This window comes from Grus americana, chromosome 2 (assembly GCF_028858705.1).
Source record: "Grus americana isolate bGruAme1 chromosome 2, bGruAme1.mat, whole genome shotgun sequence".
In the NCBI taxonomy this organism is placed as follows: domain Eukaryota; kingdom Metazoa; phylum Chordata; class Aves; order Gruiformes; family Gruidae; genus Grus; species Grus americana.
Window position 1 is genome coordinate 67,515,088 of NC_072853.1, and position 15,089 is coordinate 67,530,176.

Consider the following 15,089-nt stretch of genomic DNA (forward strand, 5'->3'; position numbering starts at 1 on the left):
GACTCATTCCCACTGTTTGGCTAAATTCTGTTTTGACTCGTAATGCTTTAAGATTGCTAATTAATACAATTTTAGTTTGGCCTGTTGATGATAGTAATAGACTTTTAGACTGAAAGATCTTGGGCTCTTACCTTACTGATTCTTAAAGTGTGTGTGTAAGGCTTGCCAGGGATCATCTGTGTATTCCACTTTTGGATGATGATTTTATTTGAAGATGATTAAGAGCACTCAGTGAGGAATGTAACAATGGGGAATTCATTTGAGGAATGGAGAGGATGAGTCTAGTATGTCTTGTGGCATAGTTACTCTTGGCTCAGCAGCTCTCATCCATTATTTACCTCTCATCCTGATAAGGATGCCAGAATGCCTCCTATTGTCTTTTACAAAGTGTGGCATGTTATTTCTGGACTTCTTAATAAGCATTGTGTACCCTTGCCATGATGCTGGCCAGGACAACTGTTTAGAAACAGACATTGCACATTTAGGACAAACTGCAGAAAATGGTTTATCTGCCTGTTCTATTACTTTAGCTCAGGGCTAAATTTTTGGGGGTGTGTGCATAGATTTTCATCTTCAAAGCATTGCTTTAAAATTTTTATTTTCAGTCCTTTGGTGGGTGTAGCCAAGTGCCTTTAGTACTGGAGCTGGTAAGTGTTCAGAACAATTTGCAAGGTTACTTTCAAATTGCCTTCTTTCTGACTGAAGGAATTAGCTGTTGCAGAGAATCTATGATTTGTGAGCTCTTCTGTGTGAAAAATTGCATGCAACTCAAGTTTCTCAGTTCCTTTCATCTCTCCTGAAGAATTAAATCAGAGGGTTCTGCACCAGAAAAGGAAGGTGGGAAACAAACAGAAAACAGAACAGGGGCAAAGGTTAGGTGCAGCTGGAGAGAATGCCACAGTCTACAAGTAAAAAATAGAGAGTGTGTTGTACTTTGCAGGGCTTAGCTGCCTGATTTACTCTTCCTGTTCTGGAGACCAGGAGCAAAAGGAGGAGATTAATTGTTGAGGGCCTTGGGATTAAAATAGGTGGAGTTAAATGAACTTCTGAGAGCTTCCTGGGAATCATCTCCCAGTGCTAAAGTGCCCAAGTACTGCAAATGAAGAAAGAGGGAAATATCCAAAGAACTGCCAGAAGCAAAGAAGTTGACTTCTTTCAGCACAGCAATGGTGGTCACTGAGCTAGCACAAACATATTAGAGCTTGCAAAGAAAAGATTAAGTTTTAGGTAAGGGGAAACATACATTAGCTTTTATTGTTTTTATCTAGTACTCTGTATAACTAGAATCATAGAATTGCTTAGGTTGGAAAAGACCTTTAAGATTATCAAGTCCAACCATTAACCTAGCACTGCCAAGTCCACCACTAAACCATGTCCCTCAGCACCAGATCTACACGTCTTTTAAATACCTCCAGTGTTGGTGACCCAACCACTTCCCTGGGCAGCCTGTTTCAGTGATTGACAACCCTTTGGGTGAATATATTTTTCCTAATATCCAATCTAAACTTCCCCTGGCACAACTTGAGGCCATTTCCTCTTATCCTATCGCTTGTTACTTGGGAGAAGAGACCAACACCCATCTGGCTACAACCTTTCAGGTAGCTGTAGAGAGCTGTAGCTGAGCTCCCCTCAGCCTCCTCTTCTCCAACCTAAACAACTCCAGTTCCCTCAGCAACTCTTCAACAGATTTGTGCTCTAAACCCTTCACCAGCTTCATTGCTCTTGTCTGGACACACTCCAGCACCTCAATGTCTTTCTTGTAGTGAGTGGCCCAAAACTGAACACAGTACTCAAGGTGTGGCCTCACAAGAGCTGAGTACAGGAGGACAATCACTTCCCTAGTCCTGCTGGCCACAATATTTCTGATACAAAATACTTTGTACCTTTGGGTGGAATAATCAATAATGCTTTCTTTGGGGAAAGCACAAGCAAGTTAGCTGTTGTCATAAGGCAGAAATGGAGGAAAACGTAGGAAGTTATAAGCAAGTTGGGATTTTCTCTTCAACATGTTCAACAAGGAAGAGGGAGTTGCAGCTCCACCAGCTGCAGTGGTGGAGGCAAGGAATGACTGGTCCAATAACAAACCTGGTTGCTTGGGAGGTAAACCTGAATGGGGATTAAAGGCTGAAAAGATCAACTTCTATAGTTGCAACTGTGACAGTCAAGAATGGAATGATGCTTTCACTGAGCTTTTTCCTCTGTCTACTGTTAAGGCTAGCTTAAAAGACTCATTGTCTAGCAAGTATTGTCCTCAAGGGATAATCTCCATTCCTATTATAATGATGTCAGCTATTGGCAAACTGCATTTGATGGAGAAACTAGCTTCTTCTCATCTAATTTATATCCTACATAATTATTCTGGATATTCTTGATTCACATCTGTGCCTGTGGGAAGACAATCAGTCAGTAGATTGAGTCTTTTTTTTTTTGGTTCATGCTGCAGTTTAAGATCCTTCCTTTGTTTCTAACTTTATCCACTCATTTAAATGAGATAAGCACGTTTTCTAGTCCAGATACAGGCTTTCCTAAATGTGAAATTCAAAATGTAGATCCAAATTTTATAAATTCCACAGTTTTCAGATTCAGCTTGTAGTAGATGTGGTAGTGAAAAGGAGCAACACCATAAAATAATACAAGGTCCTGCTGTAGTCCAGTCAAACCAGTGTCTATTGAATAAGTCACCCTAAAACCAAGATCAATTTAAAAGAACAGACTGATCACTTTAATTACCAATAAAAACTAGTTACCCTCAGAACTGGATAGCTTTATTTGGCTTATTTGCTACACAGCAATTGGCTAGATTTAGATATGATTTAGAAGTGAAATGGTTTCAATTTAGGGCAATGAAAAAGGCAAATCCTAATTTCAAAACTGTATATACTATGCAAACAGTATGGTTACAGTACATATTATTTTGGAAGCATGGACATACCTTAACATCTTTAACTGAACTGACCTTTCATCAGTCATTTTCAGACAGGCTTTATTCCATTCAGGAAAGGGAATATCATGAAGTAAAACCAAAAATAACCAAGCTATAAACAGCTGGCCTGTCTGATTCATAGAACATTCAAGCCTGTCATGTTAAGTTCATAGGGCATTCAGTCTTTTCATACGGTAACCAGTGCTCTGAGCTTCTCAGAAGTTAAATGTGAGAAGTGCATGGTGTTGTGCAACTAATTGAATTTATCAAATATAGTTTTTCAAACATATTTATCACCTTTCTCCAGAAAGATGCTATTATTTTTGTCATGTGTTACTAATTTTATTTCTGAGAATTATTTTTTTTATTATTATTTTTATTTTTATCGGAGTATTTTAGCTGCAGGAATGCATCCCAACACCCACAGATGTCATTTAGTGCTGAAATTCAAGCACTGTATGCCTACTGCCAGAGCTGACACCCACTCACTAGGAATATTTATGCAGCTATATGGACAAGGCCAGAACTGTGAACATACCTCATCCTCAAGAACACTCTGGCTTAGCGTTCTCAGCAGCTGCTCTGAGTCATAACAGGCAGACATCCTAAGAGATTTCACCAGGCTTCGGGGCAGAAACTGGTTGTATCTCCCTTCTTGAAAAGCTCCAGCCTGCCCACAAGATTAGGGAAGAAAATGTGGCTCTGTTGCAACCCTTGTTGCAGGAGAAAGTTGGCTGCATCAGCCTGAAAACAAGGAAGAACCAGAGATGAGAGTTCTTTCTTAGTTTGGATGGTAATGATCTCCAGGGCTCCAATGGGATGCTCTTCAGTTGTTGTCTGCGCTCACTACAGTTGCTTTGAAGTAGAAACCAACTTGTGCTGCACTTTTTCTTCCACTTTTTCTGCCTCCAGAGGGTGAACAGTTTATGGTCTAAAATTACATTTTTCTAGGCAAAGGAGAAGTAACACAGAGTGGTTTCTTTCTTAAATGTTGGTGTTCTTGAGTATATGTTAGAGAAGATTTATACCCAAAGAGAAGATTTTTAAATTGTGTTATAAAAGACTCTTAGCTATCTCAAAACATGATTCTGAACCTACTATGAAGCCATTACAGAGAATGCAGGATGGGAGGTATTTTTTAATATTTGCAGTTTTGTAAGTTGATGGCTTTCTCATAGCATTTGTTGCACAAAGAGAGGTGTGTATAAATGACAGCAGGCCATTATCTGCTAGAAGAAAATGAAGCCTATTTGCCATTGATATATGGTAGAAAGTGCCAGATTTGCACACACTGGTGTACAAGTGTTTAGGGCAGCCACTACATTCTTCTAAATTAAAAGCTAGTGTTTGATTTCTGGATATTCTTCTTTTTCCCCAGAACTGGGGACCTGCCAACCTTAATGCAAGGAAGGGATTTGAAATGCTTACCTATTACAGGCCACATTTCCATACAGATATGTTTGGATGGGCCACTGCAGCTCTTGTTTGCAGTCACCCAAACCACTTCTCTATCCTTGACATGTTCTGTGGTGGAAGCCACCTAATTCTGTTTGGTATCTCATGTAATCCTTGTGGCAATTACAGCAGTTGTGTGTATAACGATGCATTGAACATTGGTATTACATGAACATTTAATCGGAGTGGGGTCTACCAGACCAGTTTCTACAATTTAAAATATTTTAGCTGGAATAGAGAAGACATCCTGAGGCATGGCTGTGTGCCAGCTCTCAGTAGTATTGATAGTACAAACTGGTAAGATGTAGGAACTTCTGGCACATGGAATGGCGAGTGTCACTGAAAAATCATTGTCGGAGTAAATGCCAATATTTTAATGGACATGCGTGGAATGCATGGAATACGTGAGTATGCACTGCCACTGCCAAAAAAAAAAAGAAATCTTGCCTTTAGGTTTATTCTACGTACTGCTTTCCCACTGGGAATCTTGATAATGGAAATGTACAAAGTTATCATTAATAACAGTGAATTTCATGAATATAATCACTGTCAGTACCTGCTTAGGATATAGATGAGTTACACAGTATATCTCTGTCATTGATCACGTATGTGGGAACCATTAAAATGTATTAAAAAATTAAATGTTTAATCACATTCCAAACACAGTGTGAATATAATATTATGTGTGAGAAAGAAGGAGTTGTTTAAAAAAAAAATCTTTATTTCTGATCAAAATAACAGAAGAAATATCATTTGTCTTGTCACCTTTAACTTTGAATCAAGTCTTACAAGTTTGAGCAAATTTACTGCAAACTGATAAGACTTTAGTGCAACAGGTGTGCAATTAAGGCACAACAAAAGAGGGTTTATACGACTCAGAATGTCATTTGGAAGTTTTAATTGCCTTTGCAAGCTAGGGGAAAGTTCATTCTGAATGTTTTACTTATCTTCCAGGAACTATAATTATGTCAGAAGAATTGCAAGATGCTTTAGATAATATGTATGATGCTAGAATTCCAAAACTATGGTTTAGGATTTCCTGGGAGTCGGCTACTTTAGGATTTTGGTTTACTGAGCTTCTTGAAAGAAACCAGCAGTTCAGCAGCTGGCTGCAGGATGGCCGACCAAATCTGTTCTGGATGACAGGATTCTTTAATCCACAGGTAAGACTGCCAGATTGATCTTTCTAACGCCTATGTAACAGTTAAATCAGACCTTGTGAGAACTTCAAGCTGACTCAGTCGTGACTATACAAAGTGTAATCTAAATTCATTTTTTAGCCTAAAGGTAGGATCAATTAACTTCAATAACAACAATCTATTGAAGAAATTTTTGCTAGACCAAAATAATGTTACGGAAATAATGGAATGCATCTTCTGGTTGCTTTAATTATAGTGTGGAAATTGGATAAACACACTTTTTCACATTTCAGTGTTACCCTCCTTTTTTTCCCCTCCTCTGTTACAGTAATCTGATTTTCATTCATTGTATGAAAATCCCTTTTTGTACAAAACAACGTAAGTTTCAAGACTTTGACACAGGAAAAAGAGATTCGAACTTGACTCTCAGTCCTTGCAAATCAGTTCCTTGAAATGGAAGGTTTGTTATTTATACCACCCCAGAATTGTGCCAGACTTGGTCTGCAGAGACACATAAAAAACACAGCCTCTCGCCTGCACCATCTAAAATAAAAACCTGGCACAAAATGAAACACAGAAAAGGGAACAGCTGAGAACAGAGTTAAAAGAAGTAAAGTATACATACCTAGATGATGTGTAGTTTCTTTGCACAGCTATCCACATTCATTAAAGCTTTTTATGATTCACAGATGTTTGTGGGAAGTGCGAGTTGTGGAAGTGAGTCATTGTGAGAGTATCCAGCCAACAGGTTTCTGTGAAGCCTTAGCAAAAAGCTATTTTAAAGATCTATTTTCATCTCAGTACTTGTTAGCAATGCAAAAGCTAGCTGAAACAGCTGCCTAGAATAGAGAAAGCAACAGTGGCAAATATTCTCTAAGGCTGCTGCTGGGAAATATCCATCTATCATCTATCCTGTCTGTGTCAGCTGTCTGCCGATACCACTTTATAGCATGGAACTGTGCTCACAGAATCCCTGAGCAAAGGGTTCCCAAGCAAAAGTATGAGGCAGAGGAGTAGGAGTTTTAATAAAATGATTATGCTTCCATACTTGGTTTGTTAGCAACACATTGATAGTGGCACTCTAAAATATTCCTAAGTAACTTTTGCAATGATCAGGCCGGATGCAATCCTAATAGGCTTTTGGTTTTGTTGGTGTTTGCTTTTGCATTACAGATGAGCAAGACCTGATACAGATTTTGTACTGGCCAGCTGGTTTTTTTGTGCTTTGGGGTTGTGTCATTCTGAAATTTTGCCAGCTCAGATTGGGCATCCTACATTTTTTTGGATACATACATCTGGATTTCTACCAAATAACCAGAGTAAAATGTCCCCAAACAAGTTGTGATTTAGTAGATCATAGCAAGTCAGAAAGCCTCCAGAAATACAAAAATTAAACACTTCATAACACATAGTTCTACAAGTCCTAAATACATAATATGCAAAGAAAACAAACAAACAAACAAACAAAAACCCCAAACAGAATGAGATGGGCTTACATGATTTAAAAAGTTATTTGTCCTGACCATCACAAACTTAAGAATCAGATAGTTATTGTTATAGTCTCCATTTTCTGTAACCCAGGCTGTAGGAGCATCTCATTCTCCAAGAAATTCACCTGAGCAAAGACTCCTTTTCTATTGAATTAACTATTATTAATAGTCATACAGCTGTGTTTAAAAATCGGTATTTCATATGTTAAGAAAATGGATTTTCATCATCTTATGTTGAGGTGATGAAGTATTAGTTCTAATGGCTTCTTTGGAATACCTGAAATTGTCAGAAAAATCTGTTCATTTGTGAGATGAAATGCAGCTCCTAAGTAATTTGTAATTTTCCTGCTTACATAGATCTCACTGTTTGCTTTATAGTCAATGGATAAATGCCATGGATAACACAAGACAATAAAGTAGATTCATAGCACTGGGAGAATGAGGCATTCTGGCAATAAAAAATAATATAGGGCCTGACTCTGCCTTCTCTTGGACTGTTTATACACTAGGATAAATTCAGTAATTTCACAGAAGTTAATCTTTATTTATAGTGATACAAATGAGAGCAGGCTCAGGCTTCTATGTAAGAGAAATCTGATTTCCTGTGTATTTCTGCACTGGGCCAAGATAACTGGGGTGAACACAACAAGAAGTGCCATGAATTTTCTTCCCTTCTGGAAGTTAATCTGATGTTACTGGATTTTTTCCTCAAAAAACTTCACACTATGCAGATCTCATTTCTACTTCTCAATTTCCGTATTGCGGCTGACACTGTTGGATTGTTTCCTTGTTTGCATCTCTGTATCCAGTTGCCGTCACTTGTCCTGTATATGGATTTTAAGCCCTGTGAGGCAGAACTGTCTTTCTGGTTGTATAGTACTTAGCATAATGAACCCTCAGCCTATTTCTAAGACCCTTAGATGCCAAAGCAATGTGAATACTAATAAGAATATGAACTACAATGCCTTTATTCCTCAGTGCCCACTTAATTCTAGTAAACCTGCCATAATTTGCTCACTGTAGAAATTGCAAAATAAGTGGCAAACAATGAACCTCCTAAGGAAGGTAAAGGAGAGAGTAAGATTGTGAAAGCAATTGACTTAACTGATTTCCATATTTCTTGTCATAGCTTCCATGGATGCCTGCTTCTCCCTCACTAGAAGGTTCAGAGTTAGTTTACATGGGTTGTTAGAAGCCAAAGGGAAAAAGCTTTAGCAGCCTTCAGTGAGCAGGCCAGGGAGAAGTTCAGGAAAAGGCAGGTGAAGAAAGAAGAAATAATTTTTGCTGTTTCTGAAATCTCAACATGACACCTGCTCCCTCTCTCCCCCCCCCCCCCAAAAAACCCCAAACAAAACCCCCACACAACCCCCCTCCCCCCCCCCCCCCCCCCCAAACCAGGGCAAAGACGACCAGAAATCAAACCGAACAGCATGACAAGTGGTCCATTATGTCCCTTACAGAGGGGTTTGGGAAGAGCCAAGCCCTCAGCCGTACAGTGGCACCTCAAGCCACGTGATTCTTTCTCGCTGTTTATTGTGCCATTCACCCGCTCTGGGATTCCCAGCTGGGCTCCAGCTCACAGCTGTAGTCTTCAAACACTGTCTAGGATTCATTCAAATGAGCAGATAAGTGCTACAAGTCCCACTGCAGAGAGCATATAGGTCCTGTCATCTCTGTAAGAATAGTCTGCAATCTAAATCTTATCCCTGAAGACAACGCACAGCTCTGAGCTTACTTTTATTCCAGTATTTCCACAGTGCCTTTGAACTGATTCCCTTAATACAGTTATTGCTCTGTCCTGTCCTCTTCAGGCTCTTCTTTCTTTAATATTTCAGTTTATCTGGGATCCAGTAGCCCTCTGGGGCCTTCTGGCAGTGAACACTTCGTGTATTTTAAACTATTGGTCCTAGCATGTTTCTACAAATTAAAATTCTACAAATTAACTACAGGGATTCTGCTTTCATTTAATGGCATTTGTGATAGAAGAACTTGGCCTTTAATCCTGTCTCCCTTAGCTATATGCTAGAGTTCTCAACTACTTCAAACGCAATTACAATTATCTGTGCTATCACAAAACCTCTTGAAAACACTTGTCATGGGGTCTCTGGAATGATATTAATGAGAAGCAACCGATGTCAGTTAAGCGAAACATCCGAGTTCATGAATGTCATCTCATGTTCTCATAACTTGAAGGGTATTGCGCAGCTACAAAGTACTTAGCACGTGCAACAAGCACTCTGGTCCCAGCAGCCAGAGATTGGCCCCTTCATTCAGTAGACCAATGTGCTCATGTTTCCACACCTGTTTTCCATTCATTTGGCCCTAACAGTAGCTCAACAGAGCATCCTGCACTGTGAATAATGAAGAAAAATAAAAAGCCTGTTCAATTCCCTCTTTGCTCCTGATTTCTTCCTAGCTGTGCTGTTGGCTCTGTAATACCCATCTTCGTGTGTTCCCCATGTGGCTCTGTATTCCCCCAATCCTGTCCCCAGACACCTTCTTTCTCTGTCCTGAAACTTCTTCCTTCCTAGTTGTCCTTCTCAGTGAGTCCCTCTTGCTCCTGCAACTTCAATTTTTGTGTTTTATTCATTCATCTCCCAGCAATGAAATTGGGTTTCCATAAGGTAAAATAAGGTGCACATCCACAGCATATCCATTGGAAGTGCAAAGCAGCCTGCCCTCCTGTCTCTGAGGACTAAGGTACTTCTCATGTACTGCAGTGTATGTGCACATGGACAGTTCGTTATATGAGAGAAGCTAACCAGCATCTTCAGCCTGGCTTGTCTTCAGATAGCTTATAGCTTGTGTAACCATATAACTATAGCTTTTCAGAACAGAGAGTGAGTTTCATTCTGTGCTGCTGAAGTGCTGTGAGTTTTTCTTGCTGGTGTCTACAATAATACGTTATTGTAGTACATTAAGGCTTTGCACTGAGCAGAGTGACAGAATTTCACTATTTAATTGCATGATTTCAGTTTGTACTTCCTTTGTGTTCTGTAAAATGTTTCATGATTTGTTGACTGAAAAGCATTTTTACAATGTCGGTATAGGAAAAGATGAGTAATATAGCACACAAAATACCAGTGTTATTTGTGGCATGGCAATTACCTGTATTTGGAACCTCACAAAACACATTAATCTGGCAGCCTTGTAAACCTCTCTCCATCTGGCTGGTTGTAAAGTAGGCATGTGAGGTGAGTTATACATGCAGCTTCTGATATGCTAAATAAGCCAATTTGGTGGCTTCTTAGCACCAACGCATGCACACCAAGTATATAAGAATGCATGGTACTGGAAAAATGTAGGAAAGCATTGCATTTACACTACTGAATTTGGTTTTATATGTACATGAGATTCTGTGGGATGAGGTTTTATATTGCTGATGTCACTTATGTAGGAAAAAAGTTGGAAATTGGTAAATTCAAGGGTTTTTTTAAAAAAACTCTCTCTGTCATATTCAATCTCCTTAGGGATTCCTAACTGCTATGAGGCAAGAGACAACTCGCATGAATTTAGCAAAAGGGTGGGCACTGGACAGTGTTGTTTTACACAATGAAGTGACCAAGATGATGAAAGAAGATGTTGTTGGCCCTCCTCCTGCTGATATAGGTGGGGTTTACATATATGGCCTTTTCCTCGAAGGGGCAGGTTGGGACCGCAGAAACAGTAAGCTGGTTGAGTCAGCACCAAAGGTAAGGATCAAGTGAGCATGACTGACTGTGGCATAACATAGTGTGCTCAGGGAACACCAGGATGTATTCTGAGTGCCTGCAGTAGTGGTCTCACAGCAGGTTTTAAGAGGGTAAAACACTAGCAGGGCTGGGGAGGGGAACAGAGTGTTTACCCACCAGAACTGAACAAAAAAGACTTCTGTCAGAAAATGAACTTAGGATGCGCTGCACTAGAGCAGACCAGATGCCAGACTCCTTGGCTTCAGGGGCCCTAGAAGCACAGCTCTGATTAAAATAGTGCAACCCACAGTCAGCCTTCTTTTGACTGACCAGGTGGGATCCTATCACAACTTCCAAAGCCCAGGACTGGGTTTGATGACAGCTGCTGTGGAGGTCAGTGTTTGGATGACTAGAAATCCCTGGCATTTGTTTTTGAATAGGAGGAAAAGTATTACTTCTGGGCTTATGCTCAGTTATCCATGCACAGAGTTACATTTTACTGATGTGACTAAGCAGATTTAAAACCTAGCTATGGAGTAGTGATTAGATGCTGTGGTCACTGCCCAGGGAAAGCTGCCATTGACTTTTACCAAACCAGTGATAACTGTCCTGGAATTGAAGTTGAGGTAATTCCTCTCTGTAGGTAAAACACTTCTGTGTCTGGCTGAGAGCAAACTTCCCCAAACCAAACCTTGCCAGCTGTAGCTTCTGGTGACAGCTGTTGCTTGGTATGTCAAAAGACACCTCAAATATGGAGTTTACTCAAGTGCTCTGGAGTGTTCAGCAAGCCTCCTTGTTGCTCTTGGGTTTGGGTCTTTTTTCCCACCCCGTCAATGAATAGTTTATATTGCTGGAAGACCTGAGGGGATCTAGTCTGGACAAACATCCAAGAGGGACCTTGGATCTTTGAAGCTCCACAGCCAGCAGTGCAGAGATAACAAGGAGGCTTGCTAAATGCAGCTTGGTCTTGGTAGCTCCAGTTCTGTCATTCAGGGAACAGGAGATGGGGAAAGAATGGGGAACACTAGCCAAAGGGGCAAAGGATGGGAAAAAAGACGATGCTCTCTCTCCCTCCTAGAACTACCCTGTTGTTTTTCCATCTGCTTCCATGGTGTGTAGTTTTCCAAGTTTTTGCTGCTTTCTTTTCCTTCCAGGCTTCCTGACATCCGTTGTCCCTGAGCTGCCACTGGATAAAGTTGGGGTCAATGTAGTAGTGAGCACAGCACTTGTGTCCTCACGTGTACCTCTGCTGAGGTGCTGGTGCTTTTGCTGAAGGCCATCACTGTTCCAGCGTTTGGAGTTCAGATGCCCTGTCCTGCTTCTCTAATGCTGAGCCCTATGTTTCTTTTAACTTTCTCAGGTGCTGTTCACAAGTCTTCCTGTAGTCCACGTGTATGCTGTTAGCACAGCAGCGCTACAGGACCCAAAGAAGCAACAAGGAAGTGTGTACTCCTGCCCTGTCTACAAAAAGCCTCGGAGAACAGATCTGACGTACATTTTCTCCTTGTATCTGAAAACAGTGCAGAATCCTGATCATTGGACTTTACGGGGGGTTGCGCTGCTCTGTAATTCAAAATAAGGACCAACAGGTAGCTATAAAGAACGAACCACCTAGGAAGAGTCACCTGCAGCCAGTAGGACTTCTGTTGTTATTTACAAAGTGGTGGCTACCTTCTCATAGGGGTATGGAAATTAGCAAGTGATGTATAGAGATTGTGTTAATTGCACATAGATCAGTTTACTCTGTTCACAGCAAAAATACTAAATGTGTTTAACCTTGGAATATCAGAGGAAAAACAGTTGCAGGTGTAAGATTTGGCATCTGTTATAAAGCAAGTGAGAATATAATCAACTAGCTTGCTCATAGTGCAAACACTAGGAAAAAAGTGTTTCTGATAGTGACAACTGCTTTGACATTTATGGTGGTTCTTTTGTAGATGTTATCTTATTAATACAGGCCTTCTTCATAATATACTATACTATACTAAACTTTGTAGTTAAAAACTTATAATCCATAGCATTATTAAAGCTGCAATGACAAGTGAATTAAACGTATGGTAAAACTTTATGTTTATCTGCATATATTCCAATGCACAATTCTTTTGATTTTACATTTGTAAACTTAGTGAGTGGTTTTAGAAATGGATGCTACCATTTCCTTGGATAGTCTTGCTTATGCAAAAGATCATGGAAGTTGTACAAACAGGCAAGTTTATCTTTGCACAAGTAGTGGCCCTTGCACATATTAACTCATTTCTAAACCTATATCCCAGTATAGGGAAGATGTGCACACTCCCCTATTATTAGTGAGAAAAAGATTTTGAAACTCTTCTCAGAGTAAACACAGCTGAACATCAGTTTGGCTCTATTAGTACTCACTCCATTGGTGTTTGTGCCTGAATCCTGCAAACTCAAATCTCTTAACTGCTTTTTGTTCTGTATTTTGCATCAGTGTAGGTAAAAAAAAAAAACAAACCCCAAACGTAGAAGACACACAGGCCATTTCTGGGAGCAGATTCAGCTGAAATGGTTGAAGTAATTTCTGTGTGTTACCACCATTGCTGTCTACCCTGTAATTGAAGGGTGATTGCTACTGCTCTTTTAATAGATGGACAGCTATTGACAGAAAACGTTTGGCTTTTTTCAGTAGCACAAATTCAAAGCAAAAGAAATTGCTGTTGAATGTTATGAAAGAAGGACTTGGTGTGAGTGCTTTGTTAATCACTTTTTTCTCCTTGTAAACACTTTCAATTTTCATGTAAACACTTCAATTTCTTTTCAGCTGGCATCAAAGAAAGTAGTTCATCCTTTCCCATAACGAGTTTTACTCTGCAGTTAGCAATTGCAGGGCTCTTTCCATGAGGAAGTTTGATATTCACACTCCCGCCCACAATTCAGCAGAAAGTGCCAGATTTGTTCCTGGAAAACAGAGCAGACAGGGACAGGGTCCCTTTCTCCCACTGAGCCAGGAGCAGCACTTGTTTCACACACAGTGCCAGTGAGATTATCTTACCAAGTGAAACCACCTATTCAAAAAATATACACCAGGCCTCCCTGCAGTACAGCTGTACATCAACCGATTTAATCAAGAATTTTGTTTCTGAAAAGGGTAAAGGGTTGGGCTTCAGGATCATTGCTCTAGGAAATTATGAAAGAGTTAAGAGAGACTTCAAGCAGGAACAGGCTGTGCTGTTGTATAGAAATTGAGGTTGTAACCTATAGTGTTTTCCCCATCCTCTACCTGTATGAGGGGATATGCAGTAAATTAACTTTGATAATACCTTAAAATGAAGAGCGTACATTGAAATAATTTGCACAGCTGAAAAACTCGCTACTTGCTATGAAAACAAATCATCCTCTGAACAACTGAAGTTAGAAGTAAACATTAAAAAATACATATTTGATAGAGGTTATATGTGATGCTACATGATAAGGTCCATGGAAACTGCATCACTTCTTTTCTTTGTCAAGTAAAGTGAGAAAATTAAATGCTATGTAAAGAAAATCTATAGGCAATTATCTTCTAGCACTTAGTGTTCCGCTGTATAAGAATGCAAAGAAGTAGCTTCTTTGAACTTGGACATTTTAATTTCAATAACTAAAACCTGTTTGTCAGTTTAGGAAAACATCAAATCTTGCAGAACAGAATGAAGGCCATATTGCAGAATGTTCTGTTTTTGGCTGGGATAGAGTTAATTTTCTTCCTAGCAGCTGGTATAGTGCTGTGGTTTGGATTTAGGATGAGAATAATGTTGATAAGATGCTGATGTTTTTAGTTGTTGCCAAGCAGTCAAGGACTTTTCAGCTTCTCATACTGGCCTGCCAGCAAGAAGGCTTGGGGCGCCCAAGAAGCTGGGAGGGGACACAGCCAGGACAGCTGACCCAGACTGGCCAAAGGGATATTCCCTACCATATGACATTGTGCTCAGTATAGACTGGGGAGGGGGGGTTGGCTGGGAAGCAGTGCTGCACAGGAACTAGCTGAGCATCAGTTCCAGGTGGTGAGCAATTGTGCTGTGCATCATTGTTTTTGTATATTCTTTTATCATTATTATTATTATTCTCTTCATTTTTGCCATATGAAACTGTCTTTATCTCAACCTACAAGTTTTACCCTTTTCTCTTCGATTCTCTCCCCCATCCCACTGTGGGTGGGGGGAGTGAGCGAATGGCTGTGTGGTTATTTTAGCTGCCTGCCAGGTTAAACCATGACACAGAAGAACCAGACACATCATACAGTATTTCACTGAAGATAGCTCCAGTTTTATACAGAACTGGAAGAGGAACATACAGTCAGCTGGTTCCAGAAAAGACTTCCTATAACTAGTAAAAAACCAACCAAACACAACCTCCAATCTATCCTATAAGCAACCCCCCCCTTTTTTTTTTCTTTTTGCATGTAATTACAGTA

At 40.0% G+C, this 15,089-nt stretch overlaps 1 protein-coding gene across 5 annotated transcripts in view; it reads left to right on the plus strand.

Moving 5' to 3' along the window:
- The window catches only part of LOC129202965 (dynein axonemal heavy chain 5-like), a 165,442-nt gene extending 150,775 nt beyond the window's left edge, over positions 1 to 14,667 (plus strand). For 2 of the 5 annotated variants that reach the window (XM_054816739.1, XM_054816740.1), the window contains 3 exons: positions 5,333 to 5,541; positions 10,478 to 10,699; positions 12,039 to 14,667. In XM_054816739.1, coding sequence (XP_054672714.1) covers positions 5,333 to 5,541; positions 10,478 to 10,699; positions 12,039 to 12,257 — 650 coding nt within the window. In that variant the 3' untranslated portion in view covers positions 12,258 to 14,667. Of the gene's footprint in view, positions 1 to 5,332; positions 5,542 to 10,477; positions 10,700 to 12,038 lie in introns of those variants that run through there. The other 3 variants (XM_054816741.1, XR_008575879.1, XM_054816742.1) reach the window with 3 other exon arrangements.
- Positions 14,668 to 15,089: the final 422 nt, after the last annotated feature.